This window comes from Tauraco erythrolophus, chromosome 16, assembly GCF_009769465.1.
Source record: "Tauraco erythrolophus isolate bTauEry1 chromosome 16, bTauEry1.pri, whole genome shotgun sequence".
Taxonomy (NCBI): domain Eukaryota; kingdom Metazoa; phylum Chordata; class Aves; order Musophagiformes; family Musophagidae; genus Tauraco; species Tauraco erythrolophus.
The window spans coordinates 7,553,081-7,566,866 of NC_141480.1; the positions used below are offsets into that span (position 1 = coordinate 7,553,081).

Sequence of the window (13,786 nt, forward strand, 5' to 3'; positions counted from 1 at the left end):
TTTCTCTCCTTTCTAAGATGGCTGTGGCTCTGTGTTTACAGCAGTTCTTCCTCAAATATTTCTAAATCCCAAGTTGTGCCTAGGAGCTGGTTTTTATTGTTGTTACTTTTATGGATTATTTTTCCCCCCTTTTGTTTTTGCGTAAAGCTGCTTATGGTCAAATAAGCTCCAACCTCACTACAGAACTGCCACAGAACAACTCCTGTGATGACCCAGGCTAAAATAGCCCCCTGATTTCAGAAGCCTGCCCTATCCGATGGTGATGGTGAGCACAGATTCCTCCACATCAAGCACAGGGGTGAAATACCTCATAGATTAATGGTGAGCAGGAAAAATCAACGAGGAAGGTGATGGTGGGGGATTAATTTTTTCCGCCTTTGGGATCTCTGTTGTGGGTTGCTCTGAAATCCTTCCTTCTGAGGCACATTTGCAGGATACGACCCTCTCTGTTGTCCTAACGAGCCAGGATGTAGAGACAGATCTGTTCGAGTCCTGGACCCAGGGGTGAGAGCCCAGGTTGGGAAGCGATGGATCAGAAGCAGAGGAGTTTAAGCCCTTTCTCTAGAGGAGTTTGCCACCTACTGATTTGCAGGTTCCTCCTAGCTCCTGCCAAAAGAAGTTGAGGGGGAAAGCCAGGAATTTAGGGGTAGGTAGGAGTTACCCGTAGAGACCCCAGCCAGGACCCTCGGGAGGGAATAGCCGGCGCGAGGGGGAGGATGCAGTCTCCAGCTGTTGAGCTCCAACTGGGAGAAGGGGAACGCGCTGGGTGGAAGCGCCCGGTTGTGTGTGCGTGCGTGTGTGTGTGTGTGGCGGGGGAGGGCTGTGGATGAGGAACGGGCTCTCTTTCTTTCTCCCGGGGCTCAGTTAATCCTGCTGCCAGGCGGTGTGAAGCAGCAGTCTCGGCGCTGGATTCCGAGCGAGGGAGACGGGCATCCCTGAAGGCGCAGCGGAGGGGAGAGGAGAGGCGGCTACAGAGAGCAGAGCGGGGGAAAAATCAAATCTATGCTTGGAACTGGGCTTCTTTTTCGCCAATGCAAAAGGGAATATGCAGCACATTTTTGCCTTCTTCTGCACCAGTTTCCTAGGGGCGGTGTTAGGGGCCAATTTCCCCAACAATATCCAGATAGGTGAGTGCCTAGCTCGGGGCTGTTTGGGGAGTGACGGTCCCCCGGCAAGCGGGTAGGGGTGGAGAGGGGACAGTGGGGGAAAACCGACCCGTTCGTGTGCTTAGAAAGGCAAAATGTGTGTGTGTGTGTATGTGTGTGAGAGCGAGGGGTGAACGGCGAGGGCTGGATTTGTGCCTTGGTACCGGCTTTGCAAGAGCAGAGATGTATCAATTTGGCTTTGGGGGAGGGGAAGATTGGGAATTAAATGCCTGCACACACACCAGCACAGAGGAAGAAAAGTGCCTCTGAAATGGAGGAAGCATGAAAGAAAAATAAATCTGTTTCTTGCTCTGAGAAATGTCTGGGCTGCCATTGTGTGCTGCTGCATTTGCAAAATCAGCGGTTGCATTATCCATTTTTTGTGAGGATGCTCTCATCTGTAGGTAACTGGGACGAGAGGTAACAAACAGGCGCTCTCTGTTGTTGTTGCTAAAGAATAAGGGCAGAGCTATTGGAGGAAGATTTTGCATTGAAGTCTTTTTTTCATTTCATGCTACTTGCTTCCCCTGTGCACCAGCAGCGCCTGTTTGATTCCCTTCTCCCTTCCTGTAACTTCTCAGGGCTCCTCTCCCTCCCTCCTTTCCTCCCTCCCTCCCTTCCTCCCAGGTTTATTATTACTCCCCCATTGATCTTTATCGATGATGATTTGTAACCAGGTCCCAAATTCTCTTCCCTTGCATGCCGGTTTTCTTTCCCACCTCCCATCTCTTTACAGTGCCAATCAATTGTTAATCCACCAAGTTCAGGCAACTCCTGCCTGAGTCTAGCTGCACAACCTGTGCTTTTATTGCTGTTGATGCTGCATCCCTGTCTCCCTCCCATCCTGCCTCCTTTTTACCCTAAATTTGAGCAACATCCCAGATTTTTTTCCCTTTCAACAAACACCTATAATAGCTTAACTTAATAGCTACTGGCATTTTATTCTTCTGACACCCAGGATTAGGCTGGAGGGTGGGAGGAACGGGGGAGGAGGGGGATATTCGTGCACAAATAGCCCTTTCCACACAACGAGGAGTTGCTCTCTGTACTAAAGATGTGCAAAGTGCTGTTGATAGCAAGTTCTTGCCCATTTCTTTCTTCCCCAAGCCATCTGCCCAGGAGGGTGGGCATTGATATTTTCTGCTTCTTTATTTTAATTCTGCCTTCTTGCCAAGTGCTTTGTTTCCCTACTCGTAAAATGCCAATAGCAGGGCTCCCTTTAAATGCGTGTAGATTACAAGAAGGTTTGAATTTAATAGCATCTTTCTGGTGGCTGCGCAGGGATCTGCCGCAAGCCAAGTTTCCTGCTGGGGGAGCAGTGGGAAACTTTTCCTAGGGCTGGGTTATCGCAACACTTTGTTCCAGGTCCATGGGAGGAGAAAGACTCTGAGCCTGGGTCCAGTCTGGTCCCAGTTCCTGTAGTATTTATATCATCCTGTGGTTCTGAACATGTATGTACTTCCACTCAGATCGATCCCTTTGAGGGTCAGGCTTGTGATTTCCTGCCACTGAGTTTAGCCACTGTCACCTGTTAAATTTAGGATTTTTCCACACAGCAAACTTCCAGTAGCAGCAGGCGTTTCACCATGGGGCCCACATTGCTCTGGCTCTCACAGCCCTGTCTCCATCCACCCAGCGCTGTGCCTGTCGGGTCATGCTGAGCCAGTCTGCCCCGTACCACTGAGTCCCATAGTGAGAGGGAACCCCTGCACCCTTTCTAGAGCAAATTCCTCCACTTAGTCAGCAGAGTTTAAACTAAGCCTAATTACAAGTGAGAGGAGGAAGAAGAAAGACTTATTCCTCCTTTATAGAGGTAACTTTGGCAGTGCTTCCATTTATTTTCCTTAAAGTTATGGGGGACAAGGAGGTTGAGCCAAACCCCATAGTTCATCCCAACCCCGCAGGCTGCTGGGCCCAGGGATGCATCAGGCCTCCTATATGTGATCCAGACATTACATAATGCACAGGTTGGAAAGGTTTTCTGTTCCCAGCCTGTCCGCAGCAGGCACAAACCCCCAGGTCTTGTCTGCTGCAGGGTTTCAGAGTGCAGAGGCACTCCCTGGGCTGGAGAGCTGTAGCCTCTGCTCCCAGGAATATTTTGGAATGAAGAGGTTGCTAATAGGGGTGTGTTTAAGACTTTTCTTCTTATTGTTCTGTTTTTCTTCCCAGGGGGGTTATTTCCTAATCAACAGTCCCAGGAACATGCGGCTTTTAGGTTTGCGTTGTCTCAGCTCACGGAACCCCCAAAGCTCCTTCCCCAGATCGACATTGTGAACATTAGCGACAGCTTTGAGATGACGTACACCTGTAAGTAGTGGCGTTTGCCGAGCTCTCGCTCTTACTTTGGTTTCTTTACTCCTGACTGGGGGGGGTTGTGTCTGAAATATGAGACATCTTGCTCCAAACATGTGATTCCTTTAGGGTCCATGCAAGACAACCCTGAACACATGGGCTAAGGTTTTCTGAATCATTTTGGTTTATGCTAAGACATAGAGGTGAAATAGTGCTGCTGTTATTCAGCATTTCTTGCATTTTCTCTTTCATTGCTTCCAAAGTGGTATAAAACCCCCAACGATTCATTTCCTCTTGTTTCTCTAACTCCTGCCCTACTCACTATGTTGAGATTTCATTCCTATATTTCCTATGGCCGTGGTATACAACCAAGACACCCCTTTCTACCCATGGGGTGCACAGAAGTCTCTGTTTAGTGTGAACAACTTCCACAGCCCCAGTTTAGCCATCTGTCCTTGTAATTTAAGAAAGACTTAGCAGAAAGCAGCTTGGTGCGAGTGGAGTCCTGATCTGCAATAAGAGGCATGCCTTATAGTGACAGAGAGGTAAGAGAGTTCTGGTTTCAAGTATAGTAAAATAATTTGCTCTAGAAACAAGTATTAAAGACTGAACTAGCACTGCAGAGTTGATCCTAGGGTGTATCTATAGCCCTCTAAAGCACAGCACATTAGCTGCACTCTTCTTGTTGCATGATATAGTTGGGAAAAGAAAAAAAACTGGCTTGCCAGGTAATACCAAGATTAGCAGCAACAAATAAGACAAGGAGGGAACCACAGGGAAACTAAACCCATAACACAGCCCTGCAGTTGTAGTAGGGGCTGTTGCAGCATTTGCTTCCCTTGGAGCAAGCAGCGCACTGACGGGATGCGATGCACAAGGAGTTTCTCGGTTCGACTTGGTGTCAGACACTGCTTTTGCTCTCTGAGCCTGCGTGTGTGTATGAGGACTGTCAGGAGGGCCTGGAGGAGCCCTTCCCTTTGTAGACCCTGTTGGATTGTTGTTGGCTTATGTCCGTAGTATCCTTTTGGTTCACCGAAACATCCTCTCTGCAGTTTAGTCATGTGAAGAGTGGGGTAGAGGTGGACACAAACTGTTCTCTCTGCTAAGAAATACACAGAAGGAAAAAATGCTTTCATGTAAAAAGAACCAGGAATATATAGGAGAATTAATAAGGCTCTTTGAAGGAAAAAACAAACAAACAAACAAAAAGTTGTGATTTTTTCTGTTGGAGGGTTTGCAAATATAAGATTGCAGGAATTTCCTGGCCAGTATGACATAGGAGAGAGAAGTAATAATTTGACCATGCTTTCGCTGGAGCATCTAATGACACATCTAAAGATTTTCTATTCTCCTTAATATCCCTCTATTTGCCAACTACAAGATTTTCATCAAGGAAGACCAACTATTTCAGCTCAATTCAACGGCATTTCCTTGGCAGGAAAACTAGACAAATAGAAGGAAAAAAGACAGACCTTGTATCTATCAAGGGAAAACGTCACCCACCTGGGGTAGAACTGCTGACCGTGGCTGAGGATGAGCTATTTCGGTGCTGATAGAAGGAAGAAAGCAGAAATTGCAAGAATATTGCTAGAATAAATTCTCCATCTGCGCATAGTTTTCCCTCCCTCTCTATGCCTGCCACTAATGATTTTGTTTACAGCATTAACATTGATAGCGAGACCACGGTACTAGTTATGCTTCAGAAATCTGTCATTAGTACCACAGGGGTGGGGGTGGTCTCACAAAAGCTGAATGGAAGCAAGACAGCCTCCCAAAGGATGTTATATTTGAGCTCTATGTAGGGCACGTTGTCCTAGATCAGACCAGGAGAGCACTCTGCACAGGCCAACTTCACTTGTCCTCATTTTTCTTTTCTTATAATTAAAAACTTCCAAAGTTCTTCCAGACTATGGAAGGCAGTGTTTGTTTTGTAAGCACAAAAGAAGGTGTTATTTTATGTGCCCTAGAGGAAAAAAAAAACCACCAACCACCAAAAAAGCCAGGCTGTTAGGAGACCTGGTTTTAGCACTTTAAAGCTGGAGTGAAAGTTTTACCAGGAATTATCTCCTTCCTCATCTTCCAGCAAATTCCTTTCCTGGTTGCCAAGACAAGATATCAGCAGAAAGATCTGTTTATTTACAGAGAATAAAATCCCTGCCCACGCAGTGGTCCTTATCTTCTGAGAAAAGACTGGCCATGCTACTAGTTAAAAGTACCAGGTTTTGTTCCCATGGAGATAGAGAACACAGCGTTTCCTTGTCGTTGGCATTACCTGTTTCTCTGATGCTTGAGCCAAGGATGTTTGGACCCTGTAAACCTGGTGCTGCCCCTATCAGGGTCTCCAATAGGACATGCGAGGAAGACTAGTAGGTTCCAGCCCCATGGTGAGTCCTGCCTTGTGCTGGGATCCAGCCTCATGTGCTAAATGTAGTCCTTATGGCAAGTGCCTGAAGCAGCATCGTTCGAAATACAGAATATATATTAAGAATCGGTGGTGACAGCAGAAGTAAAAAAACCTCGTTGGGCAGCTTGCAGGGTGATGCTGAAAGTGATGGGATGAACTGCAGCAAAATGACAGCACCCTGTCCGAGGAGATCGTATGCAAAACGTATCTCGGCATCAACTGTGACACTGCCTACCTCTGCCTGACATATATCTGCCTTCCAGTTAGGATGAGCAAGCTTTGGTGTGACAGTGGGTGAATTTACAGTACGAGATGCACCCATTTGTGTGCAGGTGACAGTGATAGGGAGCCGTTAATGATGTGCTAGTGATGATGGTAAATTGGCAACAATAATATCCATGAAAGTGATAAACCTGTAAAATATCAGGAGGCTGCTGTTGTCTCTGTGACAGCCCAGCAGTAACTTTTGTAGTTCTGATGCTTCCAGTTGTGGACTTTTTATTTTTACGCAGTGATTGTGACTACCTCTGTGTGGGGCAGCATCGATCTGTGGTCTCTGTGCATAACATGGCTGTAGATTATGATTTTAAGCAAACCATAATCATTAAGAAAGCAAAATAAGTAGTAGATACAACGTGCGGTAACCTCGTATTTCGTATGTGTGGTTCATGCTAATGTTGTTGCATCACTGAAACATGGGCACATTTCAATAACTGAAATATCTTCCTGAATTCATTCCAGCCCACAGAATAGATGGTAACAAACAGGCTCCATGTCTGCAGCTGAGTGCGTGGTGTGGCTTATGGGTATGAAAATACACATCTGTCGCTTTGAGGGTTCTTAACTAAAGGTTAGGAGACCTTATATTTTTGTGCCGTCTGTTCAAAGGCCAAGGCAGTTGTTTAGGGGAGAAGGTGAATTTTGAGTCCTTCCTTCAGCAGAAGTATACAGCAGGGCTGGGTGACTATAAAGGGTAAAACGATGGTGTGGCATAGCTGAAAGGTTTGCCTAGTGACATAGCAGAGCAAACCCCTTCTGCTCAGCTTTAAAGACGTTCACAGGTTCTCTCTTCAGCCATGTTTGGAAAAGAGCTTTGTGGCCTCAGCACAGACACCAGCAAACTCTGCCTTGCTGGGTATTGCCGTGACTGACTGTGCCCAGGGGAGACCCAGCATGGCCGGGCCGATGGTGCAGGTCAGAGCTGAGAGGTGCGGGCAGAGGGGTGCTCTGTGCCAGATGCGAGGGCACAGGAGGGCTGAAGCTTAGGAGAGAGCTGCAAATTCCTGTCCCTGGGAAGTCCACAGTGGACACGAGCATCATGTCCAGCAAAGGGATGAGATGTTGCTTGCTTGAGACAATCAGTGCTGGGAATAGTTTTTTCTTATTCTTTGTCTCAGCCTCCATTCGTGCTCACGTAATACATATCCCCATCCTGGCCCTTGCCCAGCTCCTCGGGGGATATGAGTTACTCCAGCCACAGCTCCATAACTTTATTTAATTTGTGGTGCAGAGACTCCTGCTTTCGGCCTCTGGCTGGAGTCCCCAGGTGAGCCCCGGCAGCGTCAGGCAGACGGTGGTGGTTGCTCTCGCTGCCCGGGGAAGCCGATGATGGCTCAGCGACAGGCTTCCCTGGCAGCGGCCTGGGGGACATGCCCTGTTGAGCAGTGCTCGCAGAAGGTGAGTCACCAGCTTGGTAGATCTGTCGCTGCAAAACTCAGGCCACTTTGCAGGGATGACCAACAACTGAAAAAACCCTCTGTTCAGCAGTGAGCCCCAGAGCTTTGCTGGTGCAGCCATCGGCTTTTGCACACTTCGGCGTTGGGCTACTGAGAAGGGACGTTCAGCAGCTGCACACCTGAAATGCAGAGGTCTGCACAGGACAGCAGCAGGATTTTGCAGCTGCAAGCAAACTTGTAAAGAGGCTGAAAACCAATGAATTATTTATCCCTCTCCTTCCATGTATGCACAGCTACAATTACTGTGGGGTCCTCGTACAGAGCACGGGCTGTGGGTGCTGCTAGAATATCAACAGTTGAATCTGTTCTGCATATTAGAAAATGAACATGTAGTTTGGAGTCTGTTCATATTTTATGAAGGCCTCCCAGTGCCAATTAAAGAGGGATTTGTCGCAATCACTCACTCTGTGCTTATGTTCTTATCAATAGCAGAAAGCTTAGATCCAGATCAGCTACGAAATGAAGTACTTCTTTTTCTTCTTTTTCTTGGATACTTACATATATAGATAGAGTATTTCTGGAGATTGCTTTTTATCTCTTAAATTACCTCTCGGAGACAGGAAGGAATAGGCAAACATTTAAATGTTCTCAAACGAGGATCTAAATTTGGCTTAATTAAACAATTACTGCGTGTTGAATTTAAAGGAAGCTTCTTTGTTGACAAACATACGATGGTCGCCATTTCTTGGAAAGGTGTTGTAATTATTCCAGCAGCAATCAATTAAAATGCAATTTTTATAATTAAACTTCCACAGTAAATAAGCCCAGCCCTGTAATAGTATATAATTGTTGTGGTGTTGGTAGGCTTGTTTTTATTTTTGCAGTGTCAGAAATCTCATGTAAATGCTTTGGGATTTTTTTTCTTCCCCTGCAGAGCTCGGGATGCTAGCTACGAGTATTTAACGTGAGTTAAGCCAACAGAAACGTGGATTTAATGATCAGATGCAGTCTGATTAATATAACATAGGTACTACAAGGAAATACATCTCCTTAGATTTTCTAATAGGAAAAGATGTGATGCAGGCAGATGAATCACAGAGCATCAATTCACGTTAGTTCAAACTGAGGTTAAGGATGCTCACTTTCTGGCAGGAATGGGCTGTAGCTTTCTAGTAAGTGCCTGTTTGTTTAGTGACATGCCAGCACCGTCCAGAGTCAGGTCCAGCCCTAAGGAGGGTGCTGATGGGTGAAATCCTGCCAAACAGGAGGGAGCGGGTCCTGGGGGTGACACCAGCCTCCTGTGTCCTCCTCTTTAGAAGGTCTGGGGTGGGCAGTGGGTGCCCGGCAGTCGCAGCCGCTGCTGGAGAAGGTGGGAGCTTGTCCCATATGCTTTCCCCAAGAAGGAAAAGCATTTAAAACACAAGTGCTGAGCCATTTCCACAGCTACAGCTGCCAGGACAGGGCAGGTTGTCTGTCTGCCTTCTCGGATCTGGGCACGGAGAGCCTTGGGTGAACGTGGGCCAATATCATCAGCAGGGACACTGACGGGCTCCGCTGTCATTAGGCGAAGGCAGCCCTGCCGCGAGGCTGGCGGGGCTCGTCAGGCATCGGGAACGGGTTTCCCTCAGTCTCATGTATCCGTTTCTCTCCGAAGGGGATGGGGACATTTGTTCTTTGTGTCACTATTTTGATGTGTTTAGTTTTTTTATCCTGGGCTATGGGAGCGGAGCCTGGGGAGAAGAGCTGATATGACGCAATTAGGAAAAATCAGAGGAGGGATAAAGGGAATTTCACATCTGCAAATCTATCTGCTCGTCTGGAAAGGGTCCCACGTATTCATTGGTGACAAGCAAAAAAAAAAGTGAAGAAGCAAAATTTGGGCTCTGCAGCAGGCAGAGAAGGGATTTGAGAAGCAGTGAGCAGCAGAGGCCAGACCTGTCCATTGTGTGACAGTCACAGTTTTCACTCACAGCTTATCTTTTCTTCTCTAAAAATAAAGCTTTTTCATGTGAATAGGGATCCTACTAAGCCAGAAATACATAGGCTTTATTTTTTGGCATATTAGCAAGGTGAGAGGGGAAATCTTCACGTGGCTGTGAGGAAGGCAGCGTGGGGAAGTGCGTCATTCCTTTCTAAAACTCTAGTGGGAATTTTAGATATATACATTTACATTTCCCTTAATAGGGTTAGGGCCCCAAAGGCAACAGCTCTCTGCCAGTGGAAATGGAAACTGTCCTGGTTAGCTTCAGTAACGTGTGGAGCTCAGAGCAAACACAAAATCAACATGCTCCTTAAAGAGGCAATAAGTCAGGGAGACTTTAATATTCTGCAGATCCAAATTCTCCGGGGTGCGGTGTTAACACAAGTCTGAAGACAAAGATGCATTTATTTCAACTGCATTCCTTTAAAGAGAGATGGGGTTTTACTTCTCTGCTTTTAGTTGTGTAGGACCGAAACAGGGTTAACGTTCTTCTCCGTGAAAAGTGCCATCTGGTAGAGCACGGGATGTCCTTTGGGAGGTTACAAGGACTCTTGAGGAAGTCAGGTATTAGGCAAGATGCAGAGGAAGGGCTGAACCGAGCTGTTGGCAATCCACCATCATCCCAGCAAAAAAATATTTCAAAATAATACCGAATGATTAGAATAATAACAGCATGCTATCCAGCAGAAACTGTTCCCTGCTCACCTGCTGAACCGATCGCTCATTAGCTTACACAGTAACGAGCGTCTAGTTGATTTTCTCGTGATGCCCTTTAGCAGCCAAACCCACTTGTTCTCTCTGGGGCTTTAAAAAAAAAAAAAATCACACATACCATAATAACACAAAAGACCAAAAAATAACCCCAGCAATGTTATTCTTTTTATTAATGTATATCAGTTATTTTCCCTATTCTTTGCAAACCACACCCTTGCCAACCCCCGTGCAGGGTTGTAGTTCAGGAGGAGATGTACTTATCCATCCCACGACTGATTGATCTCTTGAGGAAGTAGCAGTTGAAAGGCAATGAAGAGGCGAGTAACAGCTACAAATTGCCATATCTTGGCTTCTTCAAGAGGGTCTTTTTTCATTCTTTGATTTTATTTGTTTTTGACAGAGTGGAGGAGTGCAAAAGAAAACAACTGATGTCTAAGATTGAGATTTACCATACAACTGATGGCAGGATTCTTGTGTGGATATAGCATATGTGTCTGCATCGCTCTATATGCTATAGGAGTCTCGGTTTTGATTTAATAAGCGAGGTCCTGTATCTACGCTAACAGAGATGAAGTAGGAGGGAGAAAAAAGGTTGAGGGCTTGGAGGGTCAGAGGAGAGATACAGAAGCTGCTGTGGGTATTCTGGATGCAGCATGGAAGGATCTCACAGGAAAGGGAGGGCTGTTTCTCACCTCTCCACCCTCCCAAACACTTTGCTTTGATCTTTGCCAGCAGTAAGCTTCGGTGAGCAAAAGACATCAGTGACTACACTGATTCGGATATGGTTTTTCTCCCACTGGCCCGCTGCTATCCCCTGGGTGCCCTGAGCCTCGTTAGCTTTCCTTCCATGCAGCACCCACAACCTATTCAGTGCCGTCCATGAGAAGGAGGACCGTGTTGCTGTTCTGACAGATGAGCAGCAGAAAATATTACCAGCAGGTGTGGGAGCTCATGGGGAGAGCACAGGCAAGCGAAGTCCACCAGAGAGCACGCAGGGATGGAGGAGGGAGAAACGCTGGGTCAGGGGGACAGGCAGCAACTCCAAGGGGTCATGGACATGCCAGAGCTGGAGTTTTCCCTTGCCTCTCTTTTCAGTCCTTACCTAAGCCAGAGGAGGTTTTGCTTTCAGAGGGTTCTTCCTCCTTCTGCCCAAATGTGAGCTGGAGCTGGCTGGTGTCTCCCATCTGTCCAGCAGCGCAGCCCAGCTCGCTGCTGACCTCCCTCTTCCTTGGTGCAACTGCTGTGGAGCCAAAGCTTGGAGCTTAGGGAAGGGAATCCCCTGTATGGTGGTTGTTGCAGACTGCCCGTGTGTTTAACACAGCCTGCAGCCTTCTCACTGCTGCTGCGACAGTCCCAACGTGCTGCTGTGCCTTCCCCTCAGCCAGCCTTCAGCAGGACACCTCCTGCCCTTATTGCGTGATGAGCATGTGCCATTTCTACAGGGCTTATTGCATGATGCACGTGAGCGGGTGCCTGTGTGTTGGTCCTGAAATGGGACCGCTTGGCCAGGGAAAAGGGAGCTGGCAAACGCAGACAAGCAGACCATGGTGGAGTGAAGGTTAGCTGGAAAGGAGGCTCTTGTTGGAGCACATGTGGCAGGGTGGGCTTTGGGGTGACAGCCTGATCAGTGTCAAGCAGGGACCCAGATCAACGGGGAAATGAGGGCAGGTCTGGGCCGCCAGCACCGTGTCTGCAAAGGGCTGCAGCAGCCAGCGGAGCCGCAGCCCAGAAAGAGGTCTGGCCTGCAGGGAGTTCAGGAGAAACGTCTTCATGTAGAAGGTGATTAATGTCTTTAATGAACTACCAAAGGAAGTAATAGAAAACCAAACCACACACGGCCGTGGTGGGGGAAGGGGCCAAGGGGACGCTGCTGTTGCAGGCAAGGACAGGGAAGCGAGTGGTGGCACAGCCTGCACGGCGATGCCGTTTCCAGTTCACTGTCCCAGAAAAACAGTCGGGCACAGCAGCTGTCCCTAGTGCGTCCCGAGCAAAGGCAGAGCTGAGTGCGTTTCATGGATTTATTCAGAATTAATTCAGTCTTCTAGCCTGTCCTGGTTCTGGGGTCTTTTCTGCTCAGCTTGTTACGGTTGTCCCAACCAAAACCCACTGTCTGCATCTTTGAGGTGTGAGGATGGTAATCTGGGAGTCCCCATGCTCCTCTCCTGTGGGAACAGCAAAGAGAGAGGCTTTGGGGAGAGCAGAGCCTCTCTGGAGGGTGAGACCTGGATTAGCCTGGGCTGACAGGCGTTAAGAGTCGTCACTTGTCTGGGAACCACAAGAACTGAGCGGATGAACTCAGGCAAATTTCTAACATTGAGTCATCTACATCATAACATCCTCCACCCTGGCAGCCTTGGCCACCAGACTCAGCAGAGACCTTGGAGGAAGCAGATACCAGCACCTCTCCTGAACCTGCAGGGCCTCACAGGGTCCCAGGGCTTGCAGGAGGACGCCCATTTGCAGTCACCCATGGACTAGAAGACCATATTTTCGCGTTTCCAGACATGCCCATGTTTATGTGCTAATAATTAGGGGGGGCAGTGAGTTCACCGTGCAACTCCCAGGAAGGAGGTGAGATAGCTCCTGTGTTTTCATCCCTGCTCCCAGAGCAACTACACACCTTCAGAAATAAGCCCTTCCCCAAAAAGCCCATATCATCTCTCGTTCTGGAGTAACTAGCATTAGTTCGGGGTACAGGCTTGCTCTGCCAGAGAGGAAACTCAAATTCAAACATCACCACAGTTTTAGTGAGGCTTAATAGTCACGCTGAAGTGGAAAAAACCAGCACACACCATCTCAGATAGCAGCTGTGAGTTGTGAGACTGTTCCCAAACTTCTCTTCTTGGCTTGGGGAGCTTTAGCCCAGCAAAGCTTGTTCTCAAGTGAAGTCCTTACATGTGTCCTCAGTACAAATGCTGGATGCACTATCCCTTAATTAAACTTTTCCTTCCCCTGTAAAGTGTCAAGTAAAGCAACAGAATTACATGCTTATCAGGTCAGTTCTGCTTTGCCGGATGTCCATGGAGGGACAGAGAAAGAGAGGGGAAGAACCAGGCTCAAGCTTGACCCAGAGCCCTCGTGGCATGTCACAACTTACATGCCTTAGCAGCATCCTTAAGCAGCAGATCCTAAGTCCTTAAAGCATGAAGAAGGGAATTTGTCCCCTCCAACTTTTCTGGCTAAGGATTAGTTACCTTCATCTAAGCTACCTATCAAGGTTACTTCTGTAATCAGCAGGGAGCCCTCCGGTGCGCGATCCTTTTGAACTGAGACACCCACCTTAGTATGGGAGGAATTGCCCTCTTGGAGGTGCCTGCTTATCCCCCTTGTCAATACGGGAAGCCAAGTGATGAACTTGACTTAGCTTACCGTGAAACCTTGAGAGGTAGGTGAGATGAATCCTACCCCAAGTGTCTGCAGTATTATATCCTTCTGCTAATTCCTCAGTTCTCTGCTGAAGGTGATACCTCAGCGGTACCAAATATTTTCCTGCTCTCTCTGCAAGCAGCCTGTAAAGGCTTTGATAAAGGCAGCATCACATTGCAAACAGACAATTTGCAGTTGTGTTATTCTG

The 13,786-nt window shown here is 47.6% G+C and overlaps 1 protein-coding gene across 5 annotated transcripts in view; it reads left to right on the forward strand.

Moving 5' to 3' along the window:
• Positions 1–1,045: 1,045 nt before the first annotated feature.
• The window catches only part of GRIA1 (glutamate ionotropic receptor AMPA type subunit 1), a 124,344-nt gene continuing 111,603 nt past the window's right edge, over positions 1,046–13,786 (forward strand). For 4 of the 5 annotated variants that reach the window (XM_009986288.2, XM_009986289.2, XM_086621416.1 and 1 more), the window contains exons 1-2: positions 1,046–1,127; positions 3,315–3,452. In XM_009986288.2, coding sequence (XP_009984590.1) covers positions 1,046–1,127; positions 3,315–3,452 — 220 coding nt within the window. Of the gene's footprint in view, positions 1,128–2,765; positions 2,788–3,314; positions 3,453–13,786 lie in introns of those variants that run through there. The other variant, XM_086621417.1, reaches the window with a different exon arrangement.